The following is a 14,641-nucleotide window of genomic DNA, read 5'->3' on the forward strand; positions in this document are numbered from 1 at the left end:
TTCTTCTGGTAAATTAAAACAAAATAAGGAGGGTAAAGTACTTCATCTTTTCCCATGGAATACAAATTATTTACATAGCAGGAGGGGACCCTGTACAAAGGCTTTCCACCAGCCTGCTAAGGAAGGAATGGAGGGAATTAAAAGATGCTGCACATGCTCCCCTCTACCTTATTTCTTATTCAGTGGTTATTTTTTTTCTCTCTCTTTCTCTCTCTTTTTTATGTTTGCCAAATCTTTCCCATGTCCAGAAAGTGGCCAAGAGTGAAAAGATAATGGAAAGCAGAACGCACTATGTATCACAGTAATGCTTACCTGCCAAACCCACAACTTTTTAAATGAGTTCGAAACAACCCCCTGACACTTTACCAACCAGATACTGCAGATGACTCCCAAGAAGTGAAAATGAAGCTGAGGAGCCATGAAAGTGAAATAGCAATGTTCTCACTGTCCACGGTAGGGGAGCCGTGCCTAGTTTAGAGAGGACAAGAATAGTGAAAACCTAATCCAGTCTTCACATTGCTTTCAAACACCTAACGTGCTATTTTGCGAGGCAATTTAGTACACGAAAATATGCTGGGTGGAAATCAGGAGCTCAGTGCTATTTGTGCAAATACAGTACACATTTAGATATTGTGGGACTGCAGCCAGGTCAATTGGGAGCAAGCATGCAAACCTTATGTGCAGCCTCCTGGCAGGGAGCAGTCGTGCCAGAAGCATGATTAATCCCAGCAAAGGAGGGTGTTTATGGGGTGTCACAGTCCTGGAGGAGCTGCCCCTAATGGATGCACACCAGGCAGCTGTGTTTGGACCCACACGCTGGATCCATGTGCTGCTGTTCCCCTGGGTCTGGGCAGGCTCCAGACGCCAGCCGTGGCCCAGCCTCTCAGGATCACTCCCCAGGCACACTTTTATGCTCGCACTTACTGTTGCCCACTCTTTAAGCCCTCTTTTGGGAACCACTGATGTGCCGCAGAGATTGTAAAGGTTCTTTTGTACACCGTCCACATGCAGCTAGTCAACGTCGGCAGAGGTACAAAGCAGAAGAAATGTCTGTACACAGTTTTCTTCCCCTTGGGCCCTGGAGCATTTCCTGGGTTTTGGATGGTGCCATAGCAATCCTGGGTTCCTTCTCTTGTACTCTAGTGCTCCAGTTTAGCCATCTCTTCCCAAGTTACAGACTTATCCCTAGTTCCCCTGAGAAACTCCCTTCATTTTTTCAGAGCTGAAGTCCAAGTGTGCCCTGGCTTGAAGAGCATTCCTGCTTAGCATACTTCTTCCTAACACTTGTCTGTTTTGTCCTTTTACTGGTAATTTGCTTTGACATTGTTCTGGGACCTTTTACGAACAGGTGTAAAGTAAATCTGCTCTGCTTTAAGCACCATCCATCTTACTTTCCCTAAGGTGGTTCTGCTTGAATGAAGATCGTTTGTGTCAAGGGTTCGTATTGATCTCTGTTGTGCTGCTCCGGGTTCAGGCTAGGATGTGCCTCACCCACTCCATGTTAGCAGCAAAAGCTTGGTTCAGTGATATAGCAGTTTCATGAAGTTTACTAGTTTTTGTCCTTTTCGCTGTAACACATTTCACAAGCTACCAGACAAAGCCAGGGCATGGATTACTGACCTAGTCCAGTCTTTTCACTCTGCAAGTTTGCAAAATTAAAACTATGAATTCAGTGTTAGAAATCAGTATTAGCTCATAGTACATAAAATATTTGTCATGTTGGCCACCTTATCCTTTGATAAGTTTATTTCTGACTTTGCTTCTTATTTCATGCCTCAGAGAGCATATTCTTTATTTCATAGCCACTCAAGATTTATGAGTTTGGGTTTGTGTTTAAAACGATGCAGTGGGCTGGGTGGGCAATTTTACTGCATTCTGTTCCTGCCTTTCTACCTGCAATTCACTAAAGCTGTCCTGCAGCAGAACACTCCACTAAGGGTATTCAAAATGTGCATCTACTTCCAGGATATACAGCCTGCTTGGGTATCACTTAAGCACCAAGATATACTAGGATTTGTACGTACTTGTAATACAACGGTGAGATAGATATTCTTTATCTGGAGCTCCGGTGGTGCAGTAGGTTCTATTGCTGATATCTCCGTTATCACTGAGGCAAACCTATTTGCTGTGGAGAAAACAGCTGAATTAGAAATCAAGTATGTAAGTGAGCAGACAAAGCATATAAAGGAGACAGTATTTAAGTTCACTTGCCACGTTCCTATCATTGGAGAACTTAACAAGTAAAATGGTCTCTTCTTACAGAGCTGTTATCTTTTTATTCCAGGCAGGGAGCAATGTTAGCTCCCATGCAGAATAAAGTGGTGAAACTCATACCGTACCTGGAAACTATCCGTAGTCTTTGCCTTTATGGAATCCCTTTTCTTGACCTTGTGGCCTCAAATATAAAAAGCTGCCACATACAGTCTCTCTCTGGCTATGGATACTCCTGAGATCCTATTTCAAAAGTGTTGGGGTTTTGTGGGGTACGTAATACCTGTGTTGGATTGTTCTTCCCTGTGTGCCTCTCCTTCACTTTAACCTTCTGAGTCCCATCCAATGTTTCACTCCTCTTCACACATGGATCTCATCAACGCAGAAGGGAAAATGGTAGGAGAATGCCTGTTCAGTAAAGGGCTGTTCCAGAAAAAAAGGGAGAGATCTGAATACTTGGCTTCCTCTGATAATATGGGCTGGAATTTGTTCCAGGGATAGGGCAAATCCTGCTAGATCCTGTCCATGCTGCCCCACAGTTTTCTGAATTCAAGAGCTCTCTGCCTAGTTACAGCTCTGTGTTATGATAGTATATTTGTGACTTAAGATACTCGTTTCTTGTGTTCTTGCACTGTGATTGCTATTTCTTTTTCTGTTTTGCTGCTAAGGATATTTTATTTTGTCAGGTTTGGGATGAAGCTCTTGCCAAATCTGCAGAGGCTTGGGCTGCTACTTGCATTTGGGACCATGGACCTTCCTACTTACTGAGATTCTTGGGCCAGAACCTCTCTGTAAGAACTGGAAGGTAGGCACACACCCTGCAAAACAGTTATTTTGTAAGCCTTCAAACAGCCTTTGAGATCCAGGTCTTAGACTGATGCAAGTGTCATCCAGTATTATAGTAATAATTCATATCCATCTATGTTCATCTAGCTTAAGAGTATTATTGCTTAATACTGTGCCCCTAGTAATGCATGAAGAAAGGTGTATTTAGGTGACTTGCATCAAAGGGATTAGCAGCAGAAAGTTCCAAAATGCCTAAATCTAAAATGACATGTTTTTCTTTCTGTATTTCAAATAAACCCAGGTATCGATCTATTCTCCAGCTGGTCAAGCCATGGTATGATGAGGTGAAGGATTATGCTTTCCCTTATCCTCAAGATTGCAACCCCAGGTGCCCCATGCGATGTTACGGACCCATGTGCACCCATTACACACAGGTTATATAAATTACATTCTTCTATTCAAAACCTACCGTGCAAAACTGGACTTTTCTGTGATGTATTTATATCTCTCTCTCTCAAATAAATGTGTACACATATATATATATATATATACATATATTTCTTTTCAATTTGGACTTCACCAATAATAAATATTTATTCAGATGGTTTGGGCCACTTCCAATCGTATAGGCTGCGCAATCCACACATGCCACAATATGAACGTCTGGGGATCTGTTTGGCGACGAGCTGTTTACTTGGTATGCAACTATGCCCCAAAGTGAGTTGCTTTCTTTTAATATTTTTATTTTTTTTACTTCATTATTTATTTTTATACTTCATGCATGTTTTGGTCCTCTCATAGGACTGCTTACTCCTTTTTCTGCAGCTTGGCCTCTATTTGTGCTTTTTCTGTGGGCTGCCTCTTCATTCTAACTTTACATCTGAAAATACAGAAAATGCATGACTTTGGTGTACAAAGAAGAAAAGGCAGTAACTTGATGTGTATGGAACAAACCCTAAAACTGTTATTGTTGTTATTATTGTTATTATAATTCTTGTTTTCTGCCTTTGTGTTGACTCCAATTTACTTAGTTCCTTATTTCTTTGCTCTTATATAAACTCATGGTGAGCTAGACTTCCTCAGGTAAGCCATCCCACTGTAGATCAAGCCCTTGATTTACTATGAACGCATGTTGCTGCCCACAAGATACCTTTGCTTATGACCATGCTGCATAAGGGCATCCATAGCATAGGTTTCCCACAAAGTCCATCTACCTAAGCTCAGTGTCTACAAATCTCATCTTGCCTTCTGTATTTGGGCCCTTCAAAGTACAGACCATAAGCACCCATAGGTGGCCCTATATCAGGTAGCTTTGCAGAGATCTGTATTATGTTGAAATGAAGAAATCAATTTTCTGCCAGCATTTCCTAGATATCATCTCGAGCTTACATCAGGGTGCAGAATGAATCAATAAAGTGTGGCTCTGGGAGAGCTTCAATTTAAGGTCTGGTTTGGACCAGTGCTGCAAAAGCAGCATGAGCAGGGTAAATGTCTGGTTTCTCTGACTGTATATTAGACAAAGCCATAGTTCTGTATAGGAATCTAAGTATAATTAATTGAACATGTTTTCCATAAACTATCAGTGGCACAGGTCCATCTGTGGTAAAGAATATGTCATTACTCTAGCTGTTACATGAGTAAAAGAATTTTAAAGACCTTGCAACTTAAAAAAATATAGGATTTAGTAAGACAACTGACTTGGGGAAAAATACACCTTTGGAAATCAAGACTTATCTGTCTTTTTGTCTTTAGTATCTACTGGAAAAGCATGGTAAGAAATGAACATGAGGGAGCAAAGATCAGGCAGCAAAAAATGTATCTGACTTTTAGCTCTGTAACATGGACAAAGTGAAATAGAAGTTTATAAGAGAAACCCACATATTATTTTTCATATATCTCCTGAAAAAATAGAATAAAATTATAAACTTCCAAGAATACATCTCTCGTGTTCATATATAGGAAAAGAATGATTTTATACATTAGGCATTACTGAAAACTGATGCATTGTTTATGTATCAGTTAACAATGAATTAATGACATTTTATATTTTCTGGATCTAAACCCCCCACTGTTTCTCAAACAGCAAAGCAAAGCCTGGAGTTACAAGCTGCTTCTCTGGATGAGATTTTGAGTAGACCTTTGATTCGCAGGTCATAGAATTGGATTTTCACATCTACTTATTGTGCAGTCACATAGAGGATATTGAGTGGTCTTGCCTGGCTTAAGTTTATATTCCTAAGAATTATTTGAGTTAAGGACATTGGGCTTAGAGTCCTTGGGCACCCATGTAGGAGACTCTTTGCTAATCCATAAAGGCTAGTTACTCCTTCTGAGTAACTAGCACATCAGAAATGCCCCTAAAGAAGGGGGTGAATATTAGAGCACTGACCTGAGGTGCTAAGATTGGTGTTTGGCAAAGATTTAGGATTTAGAACTCCTTTTCACTGATGCCATGCTGTAATGCTGGAAAATATCTATGCTTCTGAAATTAGGGGAAAAAAAAGTTGAGGGTAATAACAAAGTTTAGAAACGCCTTGCCCCTATGTAACAGATTCACACAAATCAGCCATGTGTTGTGTAGAAAATTAAGCAGAAATCAGCTTTCAGCAAACTCTTTCTGGATTTCCATATCTGTTATCAAACTAAATGTATTTCCTGAGCACTCAGTCTGCTGTACCCATTTGGAAAAGATATATAAATGAGCGAAGTATTTGAGAGATTCCTACTGTCTTCTAAGGCACAACCCAGACCAGGGCTTTTGATCCAATGTTATTGGCTGGGAGGTGTGGGATGAGAAAATGTTTCATAAATAATTGCATTACTCACCACTATACCACGTCACATGCAAACTAGAGAAATTTCTCTGCTCAGTGAGACATAACATTTAAATAAAAATCTAATTTTAACTTTCTGCCTACATCACTAGTGTTACATGAATCAGTAAAAGCCTGGGGTTTATATAAGCACCTAGAAGTCTGGATGTGTTTTTCAGATGTTCCTGGATCTTTCAGAGTTACCTTTTTTCACATGATCACTCTCCAGACTGGTACCCCTTTCCCCCTGGGCTCTATTACACAGCTGTATTCACCAGATAGGAGCCCACCTTCTCCTCTCATTAACATCTATGACACCCCTAAAAATGCCCAGTTCTTTTTAATACAGGACTGGTGCAAACGTTTTTATCTTCCCCTTTCTCTAACCATGAATTCAGCCTCAGAGCTTGAAAATGTGGGTCTAGAGTAGTGCAACAGAAGAATAAGATTTTGTTCAGTTTGTTTTTCTACTTTCCAAACCTAAGCTTATTTAAGATAACTGCCAGGAAAAAAAAATGCTCAAGGAAAACCTTACACCAATGCTTAATTTCTCATAAACATAGCCCTCTAGTAAAAAAGTCCCAGGCTCGATGAATCAAAAATCACTTGCTGTAGCAAAAGCAAGAAGACTGGGACTTCAGCACAGAAACTAAAAGAGATGGAATGGGCCGCTGGCCTGAGGTGACATGGTCATTCTCCTGCTGGTTTTTGGAATCTGCGGATCAATGTTTGTCAGTAATCTACAGGAATATGGTAATGTATGTTTTCAGTAATAGGGCATTTATAGGATATCAGTGACGACATAAACTTTAGTCACGTATGGTTAATTATTTTTTTTTTTCTTCCTTTCTGAAATTACTAAGCATTCTTTTTCCTTTTTTATTTTCAGGGGGAATTGGATTGGAGAAGCACCATATAAAGTAGGAGTCCCATGTTCGGCTTGTCCTCCAAGCTATGGAGGTTCTTGTACCGACAATCTTTGTTTCCCAGGAGTAACATCAAACTACTTATACTGGTTTAAATAAGTTAAGTTTTACATTATTTTGAAAAAAACCCACCAAAACCCAAACAAACATGGATGAGTAACAAGAAGCTTGTATATTGAATTTTGCACATATTTTATATATAGAGATATTGTAATAATACTCTGATGTTTTCTTTTTGTATGCTTTTGTATAATTAGCTTTCAAAGTATAGTATAATTTGGTTTTAACACTTCGGGATTTAAGATTCACATTAACCCTTTTAGATTAACATTTTTTTAAAGGAGAACAAACTAATTTTCACCTTTGCAAGTCTAGCTTCCTGAAGATTAGGTTCTATTAAAAGCACATTAGAAGATAAAATGTGACTTCCTTTTAAAGACAATAGCTCCAGAAAGAGAAGGGTCATTGATTAATACTGTGCTTTAAAAATGGAGTGTGATGTGCAAAGCAACAAATTGTCCTCACATTCCAAATGGTTCCTTCCATTTCCACCTGTGCTTTCACCTGCAATGTCAATGGGACTCTGAGCAAAGGAAAACATATGTGCAAGAGAAACTGCAGGATATTACCTACCTCATGCACAACATCAATTTGTTTATGGTGTTTCAAGAGTTCAGCACACGGCTGCTGCTATCATCAATGATGCCTGTGTGCAGACAGGAGAATTAAGAGAGAATGAGGAACCACACTGGCCAAGAGGCAGTGGCTGTTAACTTACATGCCTAAAGTCTTATCTAGATACAGAAAGCTGCATCATTTTAAATATACTGGTATAATAGCACAGTCTAGCTCTACCTTCCATGTATCTGAACGCAGCCATAATGGTATAATGGTGCTTTGTACAAGAAGGCAAAGAAATACATTGCTACAAAGCAACGTAAGTTACATCAATACATGACATCCATACTGTCTTTTACACTACAAGTTTGCCAGTTTATGAGTTATCCCCCTGACTGAAACTCAGCCAGGTGAAACTTTCAAGGTAAGATCAGACCTAAAAGTAGATAAGAGGATTTCCAACTAAAAGACATCAGGCAACTTTAGCACTTCATGCAGATTTGATACAAAAATTCCCAATGTCTAAAGCAATTGGTAGGGCCCTTTAAAATATATTGCACTGTTTCCTAAAAATATCTCTATGGATTAATTAGAACCAAATCTGTTTATTATACCTTCCCTGCCAAAACCTGAATGCCTTATGGGTGCTTACTAGAACATTTATAACGAGCCCCTACACTTTGAGCTAGAATATTATACAGGTATTTTTCTTGAAAAACAGATTATAAAAATGAGGAAACAGAATGTCTGCCACAACTACTACATCACTGAAATAGCCTCGAGTTTTGGCTTTATATTACGGGGCAGAATGTACTCCACTTTAAATATACATGTTTAGTCTGCTTGCATTGCTACATTTAGACCTCTGAAATTTATGAACTTTGAAAAGCAATACTGAGTAGAGCAAGCAGAGCGACAGAGGATAATTGCACTAGTACTACATATGTGTGTCTTTAAGTCACTAATTCATTTCTTTTGAGGGTGTTTGAGACAGTCTGTTACCAAAATATGAAGTATCATATTGGTCATATAAAAAAAAAGATCAGTTTGAATTCTTTGCATTAGTTATGCCTTTTCTCTGGCAAAATAGCTGGGGGTGGGTGGGGATGGGGTGTGTGTGCGCAGCATAGTGAGACACATGACACGGGCTTTACAGCATGAAGCATGAAACTTAGCAGCCCCCCTCCATCTGTCCATAATGTGATCCCTCAGAGAACATCAGCAATGGATCTATGACTCTTCACACATTTCTGGTTAGTGACACTTCTGCATCTGACAGGACAATAACTAGACAAGTATATTGTCTTAAATGTGTCCATGTTTTAAAAGAACAACGTTTGTAATATTCTCCTAACTTTTATCCTAACAGTTACAATGTAAATGGTTTTCCTTTTGGTTTCAAAGGGACTTGGACTTGGACAGTGCTCAATCAAACACTTTCACTGAGTAAAATCCAGTCCTGTTTTGAGAGTGAAACACAACCGCTTTGCTTCATCTTTGTACACACTGAAAGCATTCAGTGAGAAAAAACCAGGTGTGTTGCTAGCCCTCAGCCAGCTCAGTTTTTGACAGAGATGCATGTGACGTACTTTTTTGTTCTGCATAAGAAATCTTCTCTAGAGGTCAAGACAGCACAGTTAAAACAGTGCATCTAGCCATTTTCAGTATTTTTTTTTATTACTTTTTTTTTTAATACCAGATAGGAAGCAGAGCATAAGCAAAAGTTCAGGTCAAACCGTGGAACCTACAACAGTAGGTCTAGCAATAAATGACTATGCACTTTGGAACTTGCAACTTGTATGTTGTACGGTACACTTTCCAAACAGGACTAGACATTGTAAATTAATTTATAATTCTTTAATTCAGCTGAAATTTTTATAACGGGTATATATGTTATCGTATCTGTTACTTTTTAAATTGCTACAAATACCTTGATTTTGTGGAATATTTTGTTTTCTGTGGATATAGAAAACTTTGCTTTTAACAAACAGGTATGCAGGTTTCTTAACAACATCCCATAATGGTGCTAGGGATTAAGTATTGTAATCACACTGTAACTGACAGCAGCAAAAAGTGATCTGGGTATAAGCTATTTCATACGAGCAGCTCCTGATAAAACCAGCCACAAGCGCTCAAGCTCAGTTGAGTATTTTTCACTGAACAGAGAGGATTACAGCTCATCAGATACTTGATTACCACATGGAATTTGCCCTTCCGCTTTGTTTAATAAGTAGTTTACTGAAGGCCATTCTGTGTTGCCTATTTGAGTCGCCCCAGTTTCTCTCATCTCGTTCTCTTGGGCCAGGTAATGATGAAGCCAGTAAAGCTGTGCTTTGATTGCCTGTGTTGGTTCTGCCTGACTGATTACCTGACACCGAGTGCTGCTAGAACAAAAGTACTGAAATGTGTGGAAGACTTCAGATGTCTTTGGCAGCATATCTGCTCTGATACATGCCGAGGAGAATTCTTGATGAGTTCAAGGCTATGCCGAGGCAAACTACCCCCAGTTGTTATTCTGATAGCCTTGAAGATTTGTACTAATTCCTTCAGAGCAGCATGGTGTGCCTTTAAAGACAGAGAAGTTAGCTCAGACTTCTGTTCTAAATATAAAATTACGAAAGTATACACAAACTAAAATAAGGCTAGAATTTTTTGTCAAAGTAATGTGAGAGGCATAAGAGTAAAAATGAAGTAACTGATACCATTAGTTCTTGAGTGCGGCTGTTCATAGTATCTGCTTGTGATTTTTTGCCTCATTATACATCGAAGATGATGGGTAGCAGTTGATACCTTTTGGTGCTAGCCTCTATGTTCTGGTGCTGAAGTTATAGATTATTTTTTGTGGAAGATGAGGTATACTTCCAATATTACCATATACACTCCAGTTTTTGTGGGATCTTTTTCAGCTAAGCATATAATTAACCACTGGGCCAGATTTGCTTTCAAAGTTCCTTTTTATGGTTGTTTCAGGCTATAATGAGAGTCTTCTGTGCATCAGAGAGGAAAATGTATTCCAGTCTAAACCCAAAACAAACAGCACCCTCCCGTCATCACAACAGTGAAGTGACTGTGGAACAAATTATGGGGAGAGTAAGACCTCTGACAGTCATGGGTTCAGATTGATGCTGAGCAGGTTTTAGTGATCGCAGATCCTCTCTCTGGGGTAATACATGACTTCAGAAAACCTGGGCTTGACCTTGCACAATTATCCTTGGGATCTCTTCTCTGAGATCACCTCGCTCCCCTCTGAATTGGCGTTGAGTTGGATCAGGCCTCAGTGAAAACCATGGGAGATTTAACATAACTTTTAACTTTTGTGTAAATGAGAAAGTTAGATTCCATGAGAGCTTTATGGACAGCAAAATTAGACTAAATGTGCCATCCCTGGACAACACTGGGAAATACCATGGGGCTCTGAAAGAAGAAACCTCCCAGAGCAAAATGTGCTATACCACAGCTGGGATCTAACAGATAGAAATATGTCTGTATCTGTATCCATTTCTAAGTCTCTAGGTACATGAATAGATAGGTAGGTAGTTCTACACGTTTATGTATTATCTGCAAGGACCAGGTTGCAGACATGGATGCCCTCTTGTGGTTGAGAATACCAGTATGTTGGTTTGATTTCATAGGAAGCCACAAAGTTTAACGATTTTTCAAAAATACACACACACACAAATTTAGTTTGTTTCCCTTAAAATTTTTGGCCTTTATTTTAAAGACACATGAAATTGTTTTATTTGAGAAATGAGGTCCACTGTGTAACTTCTCCATTCCTTAGTTTTACATGCTTTGTAAGTACAGAGCTCAACCAGAGTTGTATTGGCTGTTGGTTACCCATCATACAAAGTTTTATGAGTATGAGGTAAAACGGAGGTATTCAGATGTCAGAAGAATTTTTAGAGGTGTAAATCAGATATAGTTCTTAAAAAGAAGAGAGTGGGAAGCCTCATTACTCAGATACTAAATTCCTAAACTATCCCTAAAGAAACAGGAGTTTTAAAGGCCCAAATTACTGTTGAAATTTGCCCAATATTCCTAAGTTTTCAAGAAAAAAAAAAAGTTGCTTTTCTCTTCTAGAATGAAGATCTCATAGAATCCAAGCACGCAGCATTTTTATGGTGCTTTTTAAAACTGCAAAATAGAAAATTTGTATGGTTTGGTTGTCAGACCATAATTGGTCTGATGGCCTCAAAGTACACAAAATTTCCCAATTCATAAGGAGAACACTGAACTTCTGTCAATAGTAACCTGAAGTAGCCACAGCCTTCTCAAACTGCTTTCTTTCAAAAGAAAATAAATTGAAAATCAAGAAAAAAATAGCAACGACCCACCTGGTTAATTCAATAAAAGAAAAAAAACCCCAAGGTTACTATAGGTAATTTCAAGACTTTCTTGCAGCTGAACCTTCATTTACTGAGTTTCCCTCAAGATTAGTTATTTTCTGTTAGAGAAGATTTTTTTTGTTCATATTACAAGACAATTTTTAAATTCACACAAGTCAGTGGAACAGACATAAACTTTTGATAGTTATCCCCATTCTTCTGATCTTCCCTGAGAGTGAAGTGTGAGAAAACCAGACTGAAATGGTTGCAATTCACTGTTATCTCTTTGTCTTCCACCAAAAGACAAAATTCAGAGTGCAAAAAGATTTTGGCAGTTTACCATTTGGCAATCAGGTTGCAAATTCTTTAAAAATCCCTTGTACTGACAATCCTTGTAAATTATGCTTGGGGGTTTCTTGGCCAGCAGCAGAAGAGAGGGAATATCCCGCAGGTTATATGTTTAGCTCACAACAGCAATCATTATTTAAATCACATCATGCTGCAAGCTCCTTACAGCTTCAGTAGATCATCATGTAAGTCAGGAATTATCTTAGATGCAATATTTAAGTTAATAAACTTGTTCCTTAGGAGTGAATGGTAATATTGGAATCTAATAGCTCTGAGGGGTTAAACAGCTTTGTTTCATGTAGGGTGCTCTTACATAATTGAAATGGTGCTTAAAGGCAGGGTTCATTTAAGAAGTAAACCATCGACAGTTGCTTTATTTTCATATGCAATAAGGAAAGATATTTTTGAGGACTGAAGATGTTGAGGATTGGAAATGATGACATTTCTATGCCTTCTATCTGAACCCAAGCCAAAAAAAAAAAAAAAGTTCAGTGTTTATACAGTGAAACGTCCTTTCCCTCCCCTCATTATATATTTTCATCATTTCTTGTTTAGATCTTTTTGAAAATTGTGTGGGTGGGGTTGTATCTTGTTCTTCAGAGAAGAAAGCTTGTTGTGTAACACGTCTTGCAGTGGACTTTTCAATATAACAATTCTTTCATATGATGCTATATACATGTTATACCTGAGATATAAATTTGTATTCCTGTTTCAACTTCTAATGCTATGAAACTATAAAGAAATGTACATCACTTTGATCTATTTTGTAACATCTGTGCATTTAAATAAATAAGTAAAATTATCAGTATTTACACCTGATGTTCTTTTGAGGATTCTTTTGTTGTTTCTTTTGTTGATTTGCTCCCTGAAGGAGGCAAATTTTCAGGGAGATAGTAAAAGACATATCTAAACTGAATTTAAATTCAGTTTAAATATCTTTATACAAGTGCATATGCCTTACACCTGGGCTCCATTATGTACTTGGAATCTGTCTTTGTGTATCTACCTGTATGGATAGGAAGGAGCCTACCTTTTGGTATTGAGCACCTAAACTCTTCATCAAGATTAGTGGTCAGGGGATGTTTTCTTATGTGCCTCTGGCCAAGAAGAAAAATCTGAACTGTGACCAAAGGAGATATCCACAGAAAATTGGGGAGGTACCATTGTCAATTTGGTCATGTTCTCTTCCATGGAAGGAACCATGCTGCAGTCAGGAAAAGGTAATTTTTCAGTACCTGAGTAAATCTCCTTCTTCCCAATGTGGTTCCAAAGCTGTAAAAGCTACATTTGAAAATAAACCCCCAGAAACATATATTTAAAAGAAAAAAGGATGGTATATCATGAGGGAAAGGGAGAACAGAGGAAGGAGGAGGAGGCATATATAAAATAATAGTTGGTGTCACAAAAGCTATTCAAACTCTGTGAAAATCCCTGGTTCCTTCGGTTCATCCTTCACAAGCTGGACACCACAAAACCCCCTTCTTTTATAATTCAGCATGACACAAAGTTATTTTATACATCATTAATTTACAGATTCAGCTGGAAGGACACAATCTCACAGAATATGGGAAATAATAGAAGAAAGAGTAGATTCTTTCAGAATGCCAAAATGCATTTTCTCTAGTATGCTCTTTTTTGTTTAATGACATTGTATGCTTTTTATCACACCTGTTTGTGATGTAGAAATCCACTGAAATTTGGGTTTAATATTATGTGTAATTATGAATAAATACAGCCCAAGCTGTTGGTACCCTCTGGGCAATTGTAATAGGATTATGGCAAATGTCAGTAGCTGGCCAACAATATTCAGTGTTGTTGCTCATCTCTCCCTGATCTGGGCCCAGTCCTGTTTGGACTACAACAAAAAGAACAGTGGTTTTGCCTAATTTCTCACTTCTGGATGGACTTGATTTCTCTCTTCCTGTCTTGCTTCTCTCCTTTCTCTTGACCTATGAATTGGTCTGCAGCTTTTGGAAAGACAATGCTAAGGTACATAAATCCACTGTATTTTTTTTCCATTTTCTCTCTATTGCCCTTTTATCTGGATCTGAGACTGAAACAGAACTGACCACTGCAGATTTCCACTAGTTCCCTGTCTTAGTCTCACAGTTTTCTAATCATGGTTTCCATCAGCCCTTCACACCTTGATTTTTCACCTGCAGAAACCAGGACATGGAGGAGCTGATGTGTATGTAACTCTCACCCTGATACGGAGAGTGGATGTAGTTGGGGTGTGTGATCTCAGGTGTGGGAGCTTCAAAGCAGTCACAAAGTCCACAGCTCAGGCATGGCACAAGGTGCCCTAAACTGTGACTGCAACAGGAGGAATGGCACCACTGCTGTCAGGAGGCAGCAAGGCCGCTTGTTACAGTAGTACCATGGTTTGGAGTGCTTTCATGCAGTAGCACAGTGGTTATTGTCAGTCTGGGAACCTCTCATATAAACTAGGAGATTCAATGTTCTTTGGTTTTTTTGAGAAGATGGCTACTATGCCAACAGAGTATACAGTCACAGGGTGACAACGCCATATATCTGCAGACAGGCAGTGTGGCATCCCACCCATTTACTACCTAGGACAGAGGCAGACAGCTCCCTTCTCACGAAATCACACAGT

The 14,641-nt window shown here is 38.8% G+C and overlaps 1 protein-coding gene across 2 annotated transcripts in view; it reads left to right on the forward strand.

Moving 5' to 3' along the window:
- Window positions 1-12,835, forward strand: part of PI15 (peptidase inhibitor 15) — a 29,238-nt gene extending 16,403 nt beyond the window's left edge. For both annotated transcript variants that reach the window (XM_040588230.1, XM_040588231.1), the window contains exons 3-6: window positions 2,898-3,016; window positions 3,299-3,431; window positions 3,599-3,714; window positions 6,700-12,835. In XM_040588230.1, the coding sequence (XP_040444164.1) occupies window positions 2,898-3,016; window positions 3,299-3,431; window positions 3,599-3,714; window positions 6,700-6,835 (504 nt within the window). In that variant the 3' untranslated portion in view covers window positions 6,836-12,835. The remainder of the gene's footprint in view (window positions 1-2,897; window positions 3,017-3,298; window positions 3,432-3,598; window positions 3,715-6,699) is intronic.
- Window positions 12,836-14,641: the final 1,806 nt, after the last annotated feature.

The sequence above is a fragment of the Falco naumanni genome, chromosome 3 (assembly GCF_017639655.2).
Source record: "Falco naumanni isolate bFalNau1 chromosome 3, bFalNau1.pat, whole genome shotgun sequence".
NCBI lineage: Eukaryota > Metazoa > Chordata > Aves > Falconiformes > Falconidae > Falco > Falco naumanni.